Source organism: Phascolarctos cinereus, unplaced genomic scaffold (genome assembly GCF_003287225.1).
Source record: "Phascolarctos cinereus isolate Bilbo 61053 unplaced genomic scaffold, phaCin_HiC Scaffold_2;HRSCAF=192, whole genome shotgun sequence".
NCBI classification, from domain to species: Eukaryota; Metazoa; Chordata; class Mammalia; order Diprotodontia; family Phascolarctidae; genus Phascolarctos; species Phascolarctos cinereus.
This window is the reverse complement of record NW_027555625.1, coordinates 367,331,395-367,349,647: the sequence shown is the minus strand read 5'-3', so window position 1 is coordinate 367,349,647 and position 18,253 is coordinate 367,331,395. Positions and strand designations below refer to the sequence as shown.

Sequence of the window (18,253 nt, the reverse complement as noted above, 5' to 3'; positions counted from 1 at the left end):
ATGTACATGTCTATGCCTAGAAACTCCAAATTACCTTTGATGACTGTAAATTACTTTAAATGTTCATATCCCTTGCTTTTACCATAGTAATTTTAACATGACATACCTTTAAATGCACTGAACTGAACTAAATGACATTATTTTACTCTCATTCTGAGTCTTCCTCATGCTGCTTTCCTAACCTGGTATTGCCCTTCTGCCTCTTTAAATTCTAACCATCACTCAAGGCACAGATCAAGTTTCACCATCTCCATGAAAACTTCTATGACAATACTTTTTGAACTTATTTCTACACTACAAAATTTAGTTAACTGCAAACTGTCTTGCCCTGCTCACAATGCAAGTACATGAGTCTTAGTTTCTGAATCTAATTTCATGCCCATTACTTTGAATTTTCTGAGGATAATCATATCCCATATTTCTTCTCTATCTCCCAGAAAGTTAAGCACCTACTAGGGACTCAATAAATATGACTTGATCAAATGCAGATAATGCAATGCTAAAAAAATTTGAAAAACTGACATGTATATTTTGAAAACTGTAAACATACAATAATATAGGACAGAATTACAATATCATGAATTACAACACGCTGACAAAAAAAAATGTCTCTACCTTACCATTAGACTGCGGCTTTACCGGAGAAGCAACTTGCTGTGTATCAATTTCCTCCATGGCATCACTCATCAAATCTCTCAAGATTTGTTGATCAGCTTCAGGAAGTACTGGGCCTCGTGAAGATGGCCAACTAGTGGTATCCATCTATATAATAACAACAACAAAAAATCTACTTAAGTGAAGCTCATAAAAAACACTCCTTCAGTTAAGGACATAGATGTAAAAGCACTTTTTAGATTTCTTGCATAGTAGTTTTGCAGATCATCCAAGTGAGGGGATCACATGTGAAAAAACATCCAGAGTTAAGGGTGGAAGAAAGAAGATACTAGTAGTGGTGGTTGATGACTCCTCGTTGAAGGGCATAAGGTTGCTATTTGTCAGTCTGACATTAACAAGCAGTTTGCTACTATAAAAATGTGCATACCCTTTGACCCAGCAATAGCACTTCTAGGGCTATATCCCAAAGAGATCAAACAAATGGGAAAAGGACCCACATGTACAAAAATATTCATAGCAGCTCTTTTTGTGGTGGCAAAGAATTGGAAATTGAGAGGATGCCCATCAATTGGGGAATGGCTGAACAAGTTGTGGTATGTGAATGTAATGGAATACTATTGTGCTATAAGAAATGATGAACAGGCTGACTTCAGAAAAACCCAGAAAGACCTGTATGGTCTGATGCTGAGTGAAGTGAGCAGAACCAAGAGAACGTTGTACATAATAGCAGCCACACTGTGCAATGACTAATATTGATAAACTTAACCCTTCCCAGCAATACAAGGATCTAAGACATCTCCAGAGACCTCATGATGGAAAATGCTATCCACATCCAAAGAAAGAACTATGGAAGTTGAATTGCTACTTTTTTTTCTCTTCTGTTGAGTTTTCTTTCCTCTTTCTGATGGTTCCTCCTATTGGTTTTAATTTTTACTTACAACACCACTAATGTGAAAATACATTTAACAGCGATGTAAATATATAGCCTACATCAGATTCTATGCTGTCTTGGGTAGGATGGTGGTGAGGAAGGGGGAGAAAAATTTTAAACTCAAAAGCATATGGAAGTAATTATTGATAAATCAAAATAAATTAAAAAAAAAGAATTGGTATTTGCTGGTCATGGTAATTACCAAATAAAATTGCAAAAAAATAAAAAATAAAAAGTGGTTTGCTACCTTCCTCTGGCTTCCAGAATGTGATGGAGAACCTCCCAGAAATGATAAAACCTGAGGACTAAAACTCATTTCTAGTGATTCATGAAGACACAACTGATAGTGATAGAAAAAACTGAGAACACTGCTAATGATTATGAAGTCTTAGGCAGGAAACAGAACATCATAGAAACACTAGTATTTTAATCAGTGCTGCTGAGCAAAAGCAAGGATTTAAGAATTAAAAAGGCAGATCTGGAAAGTGAATACCTAGTTAAGAATTTCTGGATTACAGCTTAAAACATAGCCTCTTAGCCAGAGACTGAATGGCAAAAATATATTTATTTAGAGGGTTACAAATCTAATGAAATAACCATTAAACTGAAATATAAAGAGGAAGGACAAAAAACTATGGATAAGCATATACAGATAGCACACAGAATAGCTAAAATGTAAGAAGATCAACAGGAGTGGTGATTTCCAGAAATTAGCAGGAGATAAAAACCAGAAAAGGAGATAGATCCATGGCCTAAAATATTTATATAAAAATGCACTAGGGTTAGGCAACAAGGAAAGTTTATAAATAGGCAGTATAGTACAGTAGAAAGAATATTAGATTAAGAATCAGAGGACTTGGGTTACATTTCGGAAATTATAAAGTATTTTCACTTATCCCAAGCTCTCTCATACAAAACCTCAATTGTTGACACTAATATTTTCATGGTGATAACAGATGAACAACATAATCTCTGGAGTGTCAACACTTTAAGTATCACTGCCAAAAAGTGAAATTCATATTGATTTAAAAGGCCAATTACCAAAGATGATTTGTGTACAAGAAGTAGGATAAAAAGCTATCAAAGAAATGATCAGAATGGTGAACCAATAATGTGGTAAGAGCAAATGGTAACAGATGGAAAGTAATTACTGCACCAGCACTCACAAGCAGAAAGTCTCCCAGTCTACTAGTAGATTCTCTAGGAAGAATTTATGAGAGAACAGGGACAAGAATCATACAGGACAAAGAGGTATGACTGGATTATGAACAGAAAAATCATTTATAAATGAGATCCCATGAGTCAACTAGGGAAGGAACAAGCATTTATATAGTGTCTTTACAAGCTTAGAATATTTTGTGGGAGGAAGTGGCAAAGAGACATCTTCATGGGACCCCGGAGTACAAAAAGGTGTAAGAAGACCGGGGGGGGGGGGGGAAGAATCATGAAGGACTTCAAATGCCAAACAGAGGATTTTATATATGATCCTGAAGGTGATATGGAGCCACTAGAGTTTACTTAATAGGATAAGGGGATTACATAGTCACACCCGCACTTTAAGAATATAGCTTTGTCAAAGGGGGCAGCTAGGTGGCACAGTGGATAGAGCACCGGCCCTGGATTCAGGAGGACCTGAGTTCAAATTCGGCCTCAGACACATAACACTTACTAGCTGTGTGACCCTGGGCAAGTCACTTAACCCCACTGCCTAACCAAAAAAATTAATAATAATAATAACATAGCTTTGTCAGCTGAATGGAGGATGGACTAGAGTGGGCAGAGACACAAAGCAAGGAGGCCAAACTCCAGATTACTACAATAGGCCAGGTGTGAGGTAATAAGGGCCTGCACCAGGATAGTGGCAATGTTAAAGGAGAGGAGGGGACATATATGAGATGTTTTGAAGGTAAAATTGAAGGACTTGGCAACAGATTAGATATGAGGAGCAGAGCGGTATTCAACTAAGAATACTATCTCTAACACCATTAGAAAATAAAATTTACTAAGGGATGCAAGTAATTTTATTTTCCCATCATTTTAAAACTGAAATACTGAACCGATATTGTGGAAGGATAACAAATATATGTAGAGGAAGAAGAAAAAAAGAAACTGAGGAGAAATGAGAAAAGCTACTTAAAAGATCCAAATATTTCAACTATAATAATACGCATTTAGATCATAATGAGATATTCAATTCTATACTAATTTGCATCAGAGTCCTAGAAGAAATGAACAAAATTGTATCACGATCATAGGTTATCTTTTAGAGCTTATACAGTGATAAACTGGCAACTATGAAACTATGGAAAAGGGACTATATAAAAAGATGGTAAATACGATAAATGGAAACTTATAGGACTCAATCCTGGGCCTAATGCTCAGTACTTTTCCCTACTGACCTGGCTGTTAAAATCATGCTTATTAAACTGGAACAACAATTCCAAGAAGGCATCTCAAAAAATAAAAATTTAATGTGAAACTGGAGAAGTGGTCACAAAACAAAATGGAAAACAACAAAGGAGTTACAGCAGGCAGCAAGGTAAACATAAATGAGTAATGTAACTTTATAGTTTAAGGAACAAAGAATTATAAATGGAAGAGAGTACAGAATGTAGGAACTAACTATAAAATTCAAAGCTGGTAAGATCTTTACTATTAAGGAACTGGCTCGACATAATATGAAACCCGTGAGAAACTGGTTTTTAAAAAGTCAGAAAGATTATTAGGAAATGAGAAAGTCTAAATTAAGTAAACTATGATTAAGAAGTCAAGTAACAGAAACAAAATAGGACTTTGCATTTGTCTAACACTTTATAATTTCAAAAGCACTTTCACATACCTCACGATGAGGTGAGGAGCTCTTTGCAATCACTACTAAGAACATACAAAGAAATGCCCTTAAAAATTGAGAATACCAAAGTTAATAATGAGGAAAAACATCCTCAAATGAGGCATGTCCAATGATTAGGGTCACGTACACAAAACAAGTACAAGGACCTGCTCCAAGTTCCCTTCACACCTATGACTCAACAACAGATGATCTACTTCACATCACTGAACAGAAGAAATTGGGCGACACTTTTCCATTCTGTACCTTTGTTTTCCTTCGGACAGCTGCAGGCTTAACTTCTGTTTTAGTGGGTGCATGTAAATCACCATAACTTGCAATATATTGTATAAGATTCATGAGGGCAGCACAAGAATCAGAGCATGTTCTGATGTGAATAACATCACTAGAACAGTGCAGCTCAAAGCGAGGCTGGGCCTGAGTGAAAGAAAAGGATGGCATATGTTTTATCAATAGTAAGATGTAAGAGAAAACACATTCTGGCATATGTTTATATTATATAGTATTCAATGTAATAAAACTGCCACGACACAATACTGAAAAATTGCATATTCATTTCTCATTTAGAAATTACTCTGAAACATTCATTTATTCTTGCCCAAACGAGGCAGGTCACAAAACAATTCTCAAAGCAAATATTGGTTTAAATAAAAACTTTTATTTATTTATCTGTTTTTGTAACTTACTTGCTCCCCATCAGAATCAGACTTCATTGCTGTGATAGTTAATTCCAAAAGGCCCATGTCCATCACACGAACATAATCTAAAATTTTTTTTAAAAAGTTAACAACCATAATATGGAATGGCACTTAAAATAAAAATGCTTCTTTTTAATATCATCAACATTTATGTCAATCTCATTTAAAGATAAACTATAAGGATTTAGGTAATATCAAGGAATTGCAGTTTCTAGACATGAGGTACTCATATTTTATTTTTGATGGTAAGTACTTTATTCTTGGTTTACATGTTTTGAGTATAAATAGCATGACACAAATCACTTTCAATCTGACTGCCTTCTCAATGACACCAAATTTCCAAAGTGTTTCTTTAAGTATCTGCTGCTCATAACAACTGCAATAAGACAACTGAACAACTACATCTAATAGTACTCACTTACTACAGATTTTTAAATTAATGATGTCTTACCTCTATTCAAGTTAACAGCCACAGTATTACATTTATCAGACAAATGTAAAGCAGCCTCATCCAAGATAATTCTGAAAGAATAAATTTCCAAAAACAAATTTATGACAGCCAACAAAGGGATATGATAATAATGATTATTATTGCTACCATTTATATAGTGCTTTATGGTTTGCAAAGTGTTTTACATATGAAATCTCACTGATTCTCATAAGAACCCTGGGAAGTTATTATCCCCATTTTACAGATGAGGAAACAGATGAGAGAGGTTAAATGACTTGCCCAGGATCACAAAGTTAGTATTTGTCCAAGACAGGATTTTAATTCAGGACTTCCTGACTTCCAAGTCCAGCACTCTTTCTATGCCTTGAGCCACCAATCTGTCTATATAAGAAACTCAAATTTGAATAAATTCCTCTCTGATGTAGCCAATACTATAAGCACATGCAACTTTATATTCATAAACAATAATTAATATTTCTTTAAACCTCATTACTACAAATATTACGAAGATTTATACATCATCTAAATCTCAACAGTTAAATCTAACTTCCCTTTCACCTCAAAATTAATCCTTCTTTCGACACTCTTATTTCAGTCATCCGTACCACCCTTTCAATTATATGTGAAACAATGAATTTGTCTGACTCTTCCCTCTCCCTTACCTCTCACATCCAACTAGATCCAGCTGATTCTACTCTCTGTAGAATCTTTCGTATTTATCACCTTGTTTATTCCTACTTCTACTCACTTCTACTTGCTACCAATGCCATCTACTTGGATTTGAGATCACTGAGAGAGATGGTAGAGAAAAAAATATAGGAAGACTAGGACAGAGCCTTGGACAACACCCACAGTTTAAGGTTGTGACGTAGATAATGAACCAGCAAAGGAAAGTAAGAAAGAGTGGTTAGACAGGTAGAAGAAGAATCTAGAAAAAGTAGTGTCATGAAAGCCCAGAGAGGGGAGAACTTCTGTCCAGGAAGGAGGAATGACCAATAGTGTCAAATGCAGCAAACAGGTTGAGAAAGATGAGAACTGGGGGGAAAAAAACACCACCAAATTTGGCATTTCACAAACCATTACTATCTTTAGAAGAGTTGAAATTCAGAAGCTAGAACACATAGAGTTGAGAAATGAGTGAGGAGAGGAAGTGAGGCAATGAATATTAGACAGCTTTTTCTAGGAATTTGACCGAGAAAGAAAGAAGAGATGTAAGATAGCCTGAGGCAGGGTAGAGAACCCTTGGCCTCAAGACCACTTGTAGCCTTCTAAGTCCTTGGGTGCTGCGGCCTTTTGATTGAGCCCAAGTTTGCTAGAACAAATCCTTTTATTTAAGTGAATTTGCTCTATGAAGTTTGGCTTCAGTCAAAGGGCAGCACTTGAGGACCTAGAAGGCCACCTGTGGCATGGAGGCCATAGGTTCCCCACCCCTGGAAAGGATGGTAGAATCTAGAGAAGGTGTTTTTAAGGATAGGGCAGAAGATTTTAAGACACTAAAAAAAGAGGTATGTTTTAAGGCATTAGAGAAGGAACCAGTAGATGGCTGTTCTTCGTTCTCAGGGGACCAAAATGACATCATTATGTTAAAGTCAAGTTTCAATGCATTTAGAGTGGGTTCTCTAACTCTGCACAGCTCGCATTTCTTTCGAGTTATTTCAATTCAGCTTTGTTTATAAAGCACGCCCCTTCTCTGATGACAGCACTCTCTGAAGTAGAGTGTGAATGCTTGGCAGTTTAATTTGAGAAAAGACCTCAGTGTCCGGTATCTTATCCTGCCAGGTGATCTTCAGGATCTTCCTAAAACAATTTAAATGGAAGTGGTTCAGTTTCCTAGCGTGGTACTGGTATACTGTCCAGGTTTCACAGGCATACAACAACAAGATAAGCACAACAGCTCTGCAGACCTTCAGTCTGGTAGTCAGTCTAATATCTCCTCTCCCACACTTTCTTTTGGAGTCTCCTAAACACTAAGCTAGCTCTGGCAATGCGTGCATCAACTGTCAATGAGTAGATCAAGGATAGGTTAAAGATCAGAAAGAGAGGGTATGATTTGAGGTTGTAAACTTCTAGAAAAAATGGAAGATATAGGATCAAGGGCACATGTAGAAGGGTTGGTCTTCTTAAGGAGAAGGGAGATTTCATTATCACTTCATTCTCTGTGTTTACCACCATGCCTCAGCTTCCTCTTTCTCCCACTGGAAAGCTCTTCCTGAAATCTACACTTTGGGGAAGGGCCCATACCAGCCATCCTTCACTCTCAGGATTTCACCCCCACAGCCCTGTAAAATAACTCCCCTTTCTCTAGGCCCTTCGCTTTCCAGTTCCTTTCATATAAGTTGGTTTTTCCCCATTACAATGTAAGCACCTTTGGGGTAAGTACTGCCTTCCTTTTTGTTTGTATCCCCAATGCTTGGCATAAAGTTAAGTGCTTATTAAATGCCTGTTGATTTGATTCACTGCGGTAGATCAGGGGAAAGAAGGAAAGGGTGGGGAATGTCAAATGGTTCTGAGACAAAAAGAAGGGAAGATCTAATAGTGTGATTCCACTACTTCACAAGATTTCAATGGTTCCCTACTGCTTACAAAGTTTAAAATACTTAGTCTGGAATCCCAGATACCCCACAATCTAGTACCTCCCTACTTATTCACTCCCTGAATCCTGAATATGCCCAGGATCATCCTAGCTCCATGTCTTTTCTTATACCACTCCTTACAATTACAACATCCTTCTTCCCCACCGTGCTTGTTGAATTACTACTCATTCTTTAGAATTCAATTCAAATGCCACTTTCTTCATGAAGACTTTCATGAAACCCTAGGATTTTAGATAGGACTCTAACAATTTCTAATGCATTTATTATGTAATATCACATAATAACTGTCTATGTTTGTGATATCCTCTACTAAATTAGATATTCAATTAGGGTAGAGATCATGCCTGAACTAAATCATTTGTTTCTACTAATACCTAAGATTGTTCTAAAACACAGGAAGCTCTGAATAAATATTTGTTAAATAAACATTCTGGTAAATGTAAATAATGTATTAAGAACTTCTGGCACTTTTGCATGCTGAAATAGAAAGTGGCTAAGTCAATGTTCAAAAAGCCAGGAATTTTCTCATTTTCACCACACTCCTTAAAGAAAAAAACATCTTAGCAATTAAATCTTTCCCTAAAAAATGTTTATTTAAGGCAACAGCTGGCAAGACCTAAGAACTAAAGAATGGCTCTACTCATTCTCTGAAGGAAGCCTGTGATTTCATTGGTAAGAGAAGTCCCAGAAAGGAAACTCTTTCTTCCAATGCAGGATGGAACCTGTTCTTCAACTTATATTCTTAAGAAGTGAGTTGTCTCTGCAACTAATACTCATTACTATCCTAAAAATAGATTTTATTAGTATAAAAATTAATAAAAGTGTTTGAGGTAATTTTTTAAAATAAACATTAAAGAACATACGGGGAGGTTCCACAGGTACCTGAGAGTAGATGATGATTTATCCAAAGAAACACTACTGGAAATACTAAATGTTTCTACAGTAAGAAGAGATCTTGTCGGCAAATAAAGAGGCCTGGGATCAAAAGGAAACAAGGTATCAAAGAGATGGCAAAGAATTCAACTCACTTTGAAATTAAACCATCTGTCTTAATATAACTTTAGAAATAACATAATAAAATTATTTATATTGTATATTTACTTACCTATAATCAAGTGCACAACTCCAGAGATGAACATGAAAGGTTGTAAAGGAAGCTGGAGGATTATATCCCAAAACAGGTTCATCAGAAATATTCATGAAATATAAAATCTATAATCACAAAGACACAAAACATGCTCCTCATTTAAAAGGAAAAAAAAGGCTCTTTTGATATACTATCCTAACTAAGAATCATATGTAAGATTTTACTCAAAACTGGTTTTCTTAAACTTCTTAAATTAGCTGAGGTTAATTTCAGAACGGTTATTTTTTCCAAATCTGTAAAACATCAGAAACGAAAAATAATCCTTTTAATTTCAAGTATGTTTTAATTTTTAATGAAATTAGAAACACCTATCCTTCCACACCATGATGATTTTCTCTTTACCAGTCATCCCTAGGCATTTACCTGTACAACCAAATTGTTGATTAGCCTTTTGCCCCAAATTCATCCACAAATCATGCTGAAAGTCAGCTCCTCTTAATCACAATCAATAAAGGATAACACTTAGGAACTATTAAATTCTGATTCAAGAAAACAAGTGAAATAAGCTTACTTTTCACTCACTGTCAGTTCTCTAGCATGTAGTACTGATTTCTACTTACATAGAAGGTTTTTGCAAATACATTTATCTCAAAAAATAATTCTTTTGATACCATGAAAATTTAATTTTTCTAAATAGTCTGATATTTACTGTCTTAATTTCTTTTGGTGTTGTTCAGTCATTTCAGTCATGTACAACTCTCTGCAACCCCATTTACGGTATTCTTGGCAAAGATACTACCATTTCCTTCTCCAGCTCATTTTACAGATGAGGAAACTGACGCAAATAAGGTTAAGTGTACGGGGTCACACAGCTAGTAAAAGTCTGCAGCCACATTTGAACTCTCTAGCCACTGCACCACCTAGTTCCCTGTCCTAATTCCTAAATACCCTTTCAACATCACAACTTTCCCCAATGTGGTTTCAATATATCATGGGTCGGCACAAGAAATTAAATGAGAATTTGGGGGGAGTTTTGCAGAAGTCACAGACACAACACACAAAGGCCAGCAGATGACACAGAAAAAGTTCAGAAACTCAGAACTGCACAAAATAGATGTATAGTATTGTATAATATTTACATACTTTATCTTTTGATACCATGATAATTTAGACTTCTTCTCTGGTACAAAGGGAGAGCCAAAAAATTTTACATGGATTTTCCAGATCGCCGGGGTGCCCTAACCCCCTATGATGTGGAAGGGATAACTGTATAAGTAAATTAATGTTAATATCACAAATTCCTACTGAAAAATTAAAAATGATATTTTATTAACATGGAAGAATTGGCTAGATGGTATCATATAATATAAAACTTTATAAATCTATTAACTACAGTGATAATATGAAAATATTCCACGGTCATAAAAAAAGAATGATACTAGAGTTCTTACAATAAAAAGGACAAATTACAAAGAAAGAGTCTGTGTTTTAAAATGTTCAGAAATCAAATGAGTTTAAATGACAAAGAATAACTTATAGTAATTTAACCTGTTCATGCCAGCTAAGTCCAGAAGGAAGTACTTTGTGCTGGAGAGTAGCTCCTTTGAGTCCCACCGCTATGAGAAATTCCTGTGTAGGAAAAAATTTCAAAAGAAGTTAAAATCATAACCTTTACCAGCATTACACAGCTAATTCAAATATTTTTTCTGAGAATGTGTGTGTGTGTGTGTGTCCCATTATACTCAAATGAATCTGTGACTCTGATGGGGCACTTGGGCCCCAGATATAAGATCACATCTCTGGAAGCCTCAGGTAGGCCCTATGCGAAAATTTTCTCTTGTTGCTGAAAATATTCTCTTATCAGAACAGACAGAGGGGTGCCTGGCCCAAGGATTTTTGTCCCTGGCTGGCCCAAGGACTCTCCCTTGTGCCAGATCCCCAAGGTCCATGCCTCTGACAACTCCCTTAATGTCTGGTATTAACAAAGTTATCTCTGCAGACTCCTTGCATTTCCCCATCCATAGCTTCCAAAGGGACCTGGACCCCTAGATCACCTTATCAGCATTTCTGGCATTCCTTTCTCTTGTCCCTTTTCCATATAAGCCCCGATACCATCCTACTAGCTTACAGGTTCCCTAAGGATCCTTGCCCACTTTTGCTAAAGTGTTACAATAAACTTTTTGCCATTTGACTAAGAGAAGGTCTGAGTGTGTGAATTCATTCCAGGTGACACTGCCTTGACATTCTCAGGGTCGCAGCACCCCCAAACTCCTTCAACCCCATTGATTCAGAAATTCCTTCCAACGATGTAGACTGCAACCCATCCACATCTGTTTGATGATTCTTTTCCATATCATCCCGTAAGTACCCCATAGTTGATTCACCTCACCTACCTGAAGTCTTCCTTGATTTCTCTCAACATCTCGAGGTTACCAATGGAACACTTTGGCCATTCACCTATCATTTGTTCTTGATATATCATAACAAGCTCATATTTCCTCTATATTGTGTAATTTCTTGATGACATACTTTATCCCTGTTTTCCTTTGGATATCCTCGAAGGTTATATGTTGCAGCCTGCTCACACCTACACCGCTCCTCTCCCATTGCCCTCTGTGCAGCTAAATAGCACAATGGACACAGCACAGGACTAAGAGTCAGGAAAATCCGAGTTCAAATTCAACCTCAGCCACGTACTAGCTGTGTGCCCCTAGCAAGCCACTTAACTTCTCCCTGACTCAGTTTTCTCATCTGTAATATGGGGATAAGACTAACATCTACTGCAAGGGTCACTGTGAGGATCAACTAAGTATAACTGTAAAGTGTTTAGCACAATATCTGGAACACAGTAAACACTACATATAATTAGCTTGTTCTTCTCTCCATCTTCAACTCCGGGCTTAACTCATCCATCTGCAATGTCTGTGCCAGATATTTCTATCTGGACAAGCTCTATAGGTTTTCCATTCTATGTATGTTTTAATCTAGGAACTTCTCCAACCACATTGTTTTCCCTCTGTAGATAGGCCAAACTCTTTTGAACAATTATATAATTCTCTTTAAGGAGATCCAACAATGTTCCAAGGCTTTATACAATCAGTTCCATGTCATCTGTGGACAGGAGCAGATGGAAGTCTACACCATCCACAGATCAAATTGGACTGTAAGCTGGATTTCTTCCTTCAAAGTGGTGAACATTTTTGGCAAGTTTACAACTCCCTGTTTTTTGCTTTACCTGATATTAATGATCACTGAACAGGGTTATTTCTGTTGTTATCACTAAAGAATCTAAAATAACTATAATGTACGCATGGAAGACACCTTATAATAAAACCTATAAAGTGGAATTTTATTCTCTTGAGTCAAATGGACAAACAACAAGGACATGATCTTATATGTTCTAAATTTTCATTTAACTATGAAATAGCAAAAAGGTGGTACCCACTGATTTTCACTTGAGAAAATCTGCTTGTTCTTTACATTTCAGATGTCTTAGATTTGTGTGTAGATGACTCTCATAAAGACGTTACAACATGGAAAGTAGATATATGAGGTAATCAATATTTTCTTTTGTCTTTTTTAAAGCATTAATAAAGTCCAATATTCTTTCCATGTCTTTGCTACTCCCTCCTCTTTCACAGAACTTGTACATCCTTCAACACTCTAACAATTGCATGAGGCTTCCAGTATATAAATATCAATTTAAGACTAACAATCCTAGACTCAGTTAAAGGCTAAATATGTCCATGGAATACAAACCTTTGTATTCATCTCTGATTTATCAGACTGGATTTTAACAGCAACAGACAACATACTTAAAGAGTCTCCTCCAACACCATCTGAAGTTCTGCTAAGACCATCTTCTTCTGATGAATAAATTATAGGTTCCAGCCAATGTGGGCGAGTTGTAGTGGGAAGTCGCACTTCAACAGGAAGAATCACTCCATCTACCATGCCTATGTTCATATTAGAGGTGAAAATATTTAATAATACTTTCTTAATTTTCACAAGAAAAATCAAAACCTATCAAAAAGACAATGAGCAAATTGAAGAAAAGTTCTTAAATACCCCCAAAAAATATTCTGGAGTACAAGATATACTTCAGATTTGTTCATGGACATAGGTAATACAAAATAGATTATACATCAGAGTGACATTAAGTATGTAGGCTACGTACCTCTTAGAGATAACTGTGGTAAGACAAATAGACAACCAAAACATAACAAAGTTCAAACTAAAAGAAAAAAGAATTGTGCAACTAGGGATTTAATTAATAGTAAGAGAACACATCCCTTAAGAACTACAACCTTCTAGCAAACATTTATTAAGTGACTGATAGATACAAAGTACTATGATAAGGTGGAACAAATATAACCCTTAAAGAGGTTATAGAAGAAACAGATAGTGGTAGTTTGGCTAGAGTACAAAGTATATGAAAAGTAATAAATTAAAATAAGTTGCGAAGAGAGGCAGGAACCATCTGAAGTTCCAGGCTAAAGGATTTATATTTTGTGCTATAGTAAGCAAGGTGTTACTGAAGGTTTTTTCAGCAAGGGATTATCATGGTCAGACCTGTGCATTAGGTCTTTTAGCAGCTGTGTATAGGATGAACTGAAAAGAGGGCTGAAGGGGGAGACCAATTAGAAGGCTGATAGAACAGTTCAGACAAGAAGTAATACAGTTCTTGACTAAATTCTGAAACTGAGTCAAAAGGAAGAGAAAAAGTGAAAGGTGTTGCGGAAATAGATTCCTCAGGATCTGGTAAAAATAGACTGGATTATAAAATTAATGAGTTCAAGTTGACTTTGATAATGAATGACTAGGAGAATGGTAGTGCCACCAAGGTAAATAACAAAATAAGTTCAGTTTTGGAAATCACCGTTATACAACTTACTATTTGTACAATACTGAGCAAGTCAATTTGTCATTTTGGTCTTAGTTTGCACACAGTTAAAATAGGAGGTTGGTCTAAATCAGGCTTATCAAACTTTTTCCACTCGCAATTCTTTTTCAGTTTTGGCAGCTGTTTGTTGGCATGGCGTGGCCTGACAGCATGCATAGCGCAAAGTGTGTGTGCTTTATGTTCAGAACAAAGGCTGCAGTGAAGTTGCTCAACGCAACATGGGGAAGCTCATTTGATTTTTAATTAACTTTTGGTTGTTGCGAGTTCAGAAACCTTTTACTGTTCCAAATTTTCTGTGACCCCCTATGGGGTCCTGACCCACACTTTAAAGAAGTGCTGGTCTAGATGACACTAGGGTAACTTCTGTAATATGCTGATTTTGAGATGCCTGTATCAGAGATCATTTCATGCTAAGTCCTAAAAGGATTCCCTAAAAAAATCCTGTAATTGAAAAAGAAATTTTTTAAAACTCTCAGAATAAATACCAATAAATGTTTTATGTTCTTCCTACCTTGGTGATGTAAACTGAAGCTGTTGGAATGAAGGCAGATATAGTGTTTATCTTCAAAACCTTCATATTTTGTCACGAAGAATAACGAAGCATTATTGAACTCGAACCAGAATTCACCATGCTTACTTTCTAACATCTCTCTGTTATCTTGCTAATGGGGAGACCAGAAAAGCACAAAGGTTAGGAATTAGCTGAAGAAAAGAGATTTTATGACAAAAAGATTTCTACTTAGAATATTAGGAAAATTTGAAATCACACATTCATTTCTTGAATTAAATGTACTCTGGCATTAAAAATTAAGTTCTACTGGTATTATTTGCTAAATATTACCATGGTCATCATCCTTCATAGTAGGGTAACACAGCTTCTTGTTATTATTATCCAGATACATGAAACCAAAAGTAATTAACATAACATGTTTATATAGCTGGCCTTCGGTTTACAACTCTATTGACAAGGTTAGATAATGGTTTATCAATCGTTAGTCTTCAAAAATATCAGCTCTTAGTTTTAAATTTATTTAAATCTCTCTCTCTGATAATTTTAAAGTGTTCTGCATTTGTTTTGAGTCTGCTAATTTATATTCTTGTTTTTTAAGTGCCTATTTATTTGAATTGTATTTGAACTCGTTCATAACTATTACAGAATGTCTATCTTGAATCATAAGACTAAATAATGCTGATCTTACCAAATACATTATTCATAGTACCTTGCACAGAGTAGGATCCAAATAACAATTTATGGAACAGAATTACCTTTGGCAGATTAAGAGTAGAATTGATTTGGTAAGTCCTTTCCTCAATTCTTACCTTTATATCTGTGAATACTGCTACTAATCCATGATTAATGTTCAGAAGAACAGAGAGAAAACTCTGAGAGTTCTTGTTCTGAGATTCGAGGGTTTTTTTCCTACGAGAACGATAGTTCGGATCAACTGTGGAAAAATACTGCAAAGTCTCCTCCTCAGATCCACTCTCATCATCTATAAGAAATTAACCAAAAAGTTCTGATAATTTATTTAAATAATTGGTTTTATAACTATTAAAACAAGAATATTATCCACAAATGTCCTTTTTTAATACCTCATTAAAATATAAAGGTCTCTTTGGGTTCATGAATGGTATGACAGCAGAGGACAAACTCTCCCAGGTCTTACCCACATGAAAAACTGTATGTATACACCTGTGCATCTGAGGACCAGCAAGCCTATATGCATGGGCCTATATGTATGAGGGCCACTAAGTCAGCCACAGAATGATGAATACATTAGTCACAGCAACTCTTTTTTTTTTTTTTTGGTGAGGCAACTGGGGTTAAGTGACTTGCCCCAAGTCACACAGCTAGTAAGCGTTATGTGTCCAAGGCCATATTTGAACTCAGGTCCTCCTGACTCCAAAGCAAGTGTTCTATCCACAACATCACCTAGCTTCCCCCCACAGCAACTCTTGATGGGTTATAATTTGTATTAGTGGGGAGAATACCAACCCCAATGAAATTAGAATAGATGCTTGAAAAATTCAACAAATACACTTTTTATGCTTTTTTCAATAAATGTTTCTTTAAAATATCTAATAATATTAATAATAATAACCAGCATTTATATGGTGCTTTAAGATTTGCAAAGCACTAAAAATATGTTTATTATGTGCCGGCAGTATGCTAAGATACTAAGCTTTTCAATACTGAGCTTCAAAAAAACGTTATCCATTATTAGTATATTATCACTTTAGAAATACAGATTATCTATTTCCCTTCTTTTTTTTTTCCCCTTTTTCTTTTTGGTGAGGCAATTGGGGTTAAGTGACTTGCCCAGGGTCACACAGCTAGTAAGTGTCAAGTGTTTGGTCTGAGGCCAGAAATACAGATTTTCTAAAGGAAATAAACAGAAACACTTTTATAGCTCCTTTACAAATAATTATTTTTAAAAATAACTGGAAAAGCAATATGAGACAATTAGACTTTGGGTTAGAAAGACCCAGGTTCGATGCTGAGTGAAGTGATCAAAACCAGGAGAACACTGTATACAGCAACACTGTGCAATGACCAACTTTGACAAACTTAGCTCTTTTCAGCAACACAATGATCTAAAACAATTCTAAAAGACTCATTATGGAAAATGTTATCCACATTGAGAGAAAGAATTATGGAGTCTGAATGCATATCGAAGCATATTTTTCTCTTTTTTTGTTGTTTTTTTTTTCTTTCTCATGATTTTTCCCTTTTGTTCTAATTCTTCTTTCACAACATGACTAATGTGGAAATATGTCTGATGTGACTGTACATGTATGTATAGCCTATATCAGATTGCATGCTGGGGAGGGAGAAAGGAAGGAAGGGAAGGGGAAAAAAATTTGAAACTTAAAATTTTATAAAAGTGAATGTTGAAAAATAGACAGATAGATAGATAGATAGATAGATAGACAGATAAATGAATAAATAAAACATTTTTTTAAAAATACCTAGGTTCATACCTTGCCTCTGATACATCAAAGCAGTGTATACACTGGCAGTCACTTAACTTTTCAGTACCTTCAAGTAACTCTCTAACATTATATAAATTAGGAAGCAGAGGTGCCAATTTATATTTTAGAGAAAAACACAGAAAACAATAGGCAAAGCAGCAAGACTTTAAATTTTACAATTAAAAATGTAAGTTACTTATGATTTTCCCAAGTTGTGATTCTATATTATGCAGGTTCAATTTAAGAATTATTTTAAGGTATATTACCATAATGAACTGTAGATTTAAATTGACTAAAACTATCTTTGTTGAAGGTATTAATCAGCTGACTGGCTACTGAGAGCCCAATACCATATGAAATATTTTCCAATGTTTCCACAGGTGAAGGAGCTGTTGGTTCCCAGAGTAGCAAGTCATTACTGATCCTATAAAGATAAAAGTGATATAACAATTTTAAATATCACATTATACTTCAATCTAAAAACACTAACTATACATTTCTTAATGAAGTTTTACATGATGGTAGGAAAAAGCATGAGAAAGCAGACCAAAGAGTGAGAATCAGTAATTGAGTATCACAAAAGTTAAGTGAGATCACAAAAAGGGAGTATATTCTGCATGTTAGCAGTTAACTTCCTATGGTTTGCTTATTAAGAATCTAAGTTCCTTGAGGGCAAGAACTATTTCACTTTTGTCTTTGTATTCAGAGCACTGACAGAGTACCTAGTACGGATATTTAATAAGTACTTTTTAATTCTGAACACGAAGGAATAGAATAGGAGACACTGCTTCAGATTTTCAAGAAAATGCCAGAGTGAAGTACCATCTAGCACAGTACCGACAGATAGCATGTACAAATTTAAATAATTTGATGAGAATCAATCAAAATCCTCTTCAAAATTCTATTCTAATGGATATGTTAACTTTAAGAACAATGTTTCTCCATTTTGAAATTTATAAAGGAACTGGTTCTAAATATATAACATATTATCACTCAGAAAGACTCAGGCTTTTTGCATGAGGCCTTTTCTGGTTAACCCAGCTACTAGTGTTTTCTTTTCCCCTAAAAGTTACCTAGTACCTGCTTTGTATGTGTTTTGTATACTCCTAAAAATCTATATGTTATTTCTTTTGTTAAAATAAACTCGTTTAGG

General features: G+C 35.5%; 1 protein-coding gene across 1 annotated transcript in view; it reads right to left on the bottom strand.

Moving 5' to 3' along the window:
- The window catches only part of ATG2B (autophagy related 2B), a 150,306-nt gene that overhangs the window by 28,525 nt on the left and 103,528 nt on the right, over positions 1 to 18,253 (bottom strand). The window contains exons 19-29 of the mRNA XM_021007314.2: positions 17,367 to 17,524; positions 15,448 to 15,620; positions 14,639 to 14,789; positions 12,984 to 13,180; positions 10,773 to 10,853; positions 9,243 to 9,349; positions 9,020 to 9,112; positions 5,544 to 5,614; positions 5,081 to 5,157; positions 4,641 to 4,811; positions 621 to 762 (exon numbers count right to left, since the gene is read on the bottom strand). Of these exons, the coding sequence (XP_020862973.1) occupies positions 621 to 762; positions 4,641 to 4,811; positions 5,081 to 5,157; positions 5,544 to 5,614; positions 9,020 to 9,112; positions 9,243 to 9,349; positions 10,773 to 10,853; positions 12,984 to 13,180; positions 14,639 to 14,789; positions 15,448 to 15,620; positions 17,367 to 17,524 (1,421 nt within the window). The remainder of the gene's footprint in view (positions 1 to 620; positions 763 to 4,640; positions 4,812 to 5,080; positions 5,158 to 5,543; positions 5,615 to 9,019; positions 9,113 to 9,242; positions 9,350 to 10,772; positions 10,854 to 12,983; positions 13,181 to 14,638; positions 14,790 to 15,447; positions 15,621 to 17,366; positions 17,525 to 18,253) is intronic.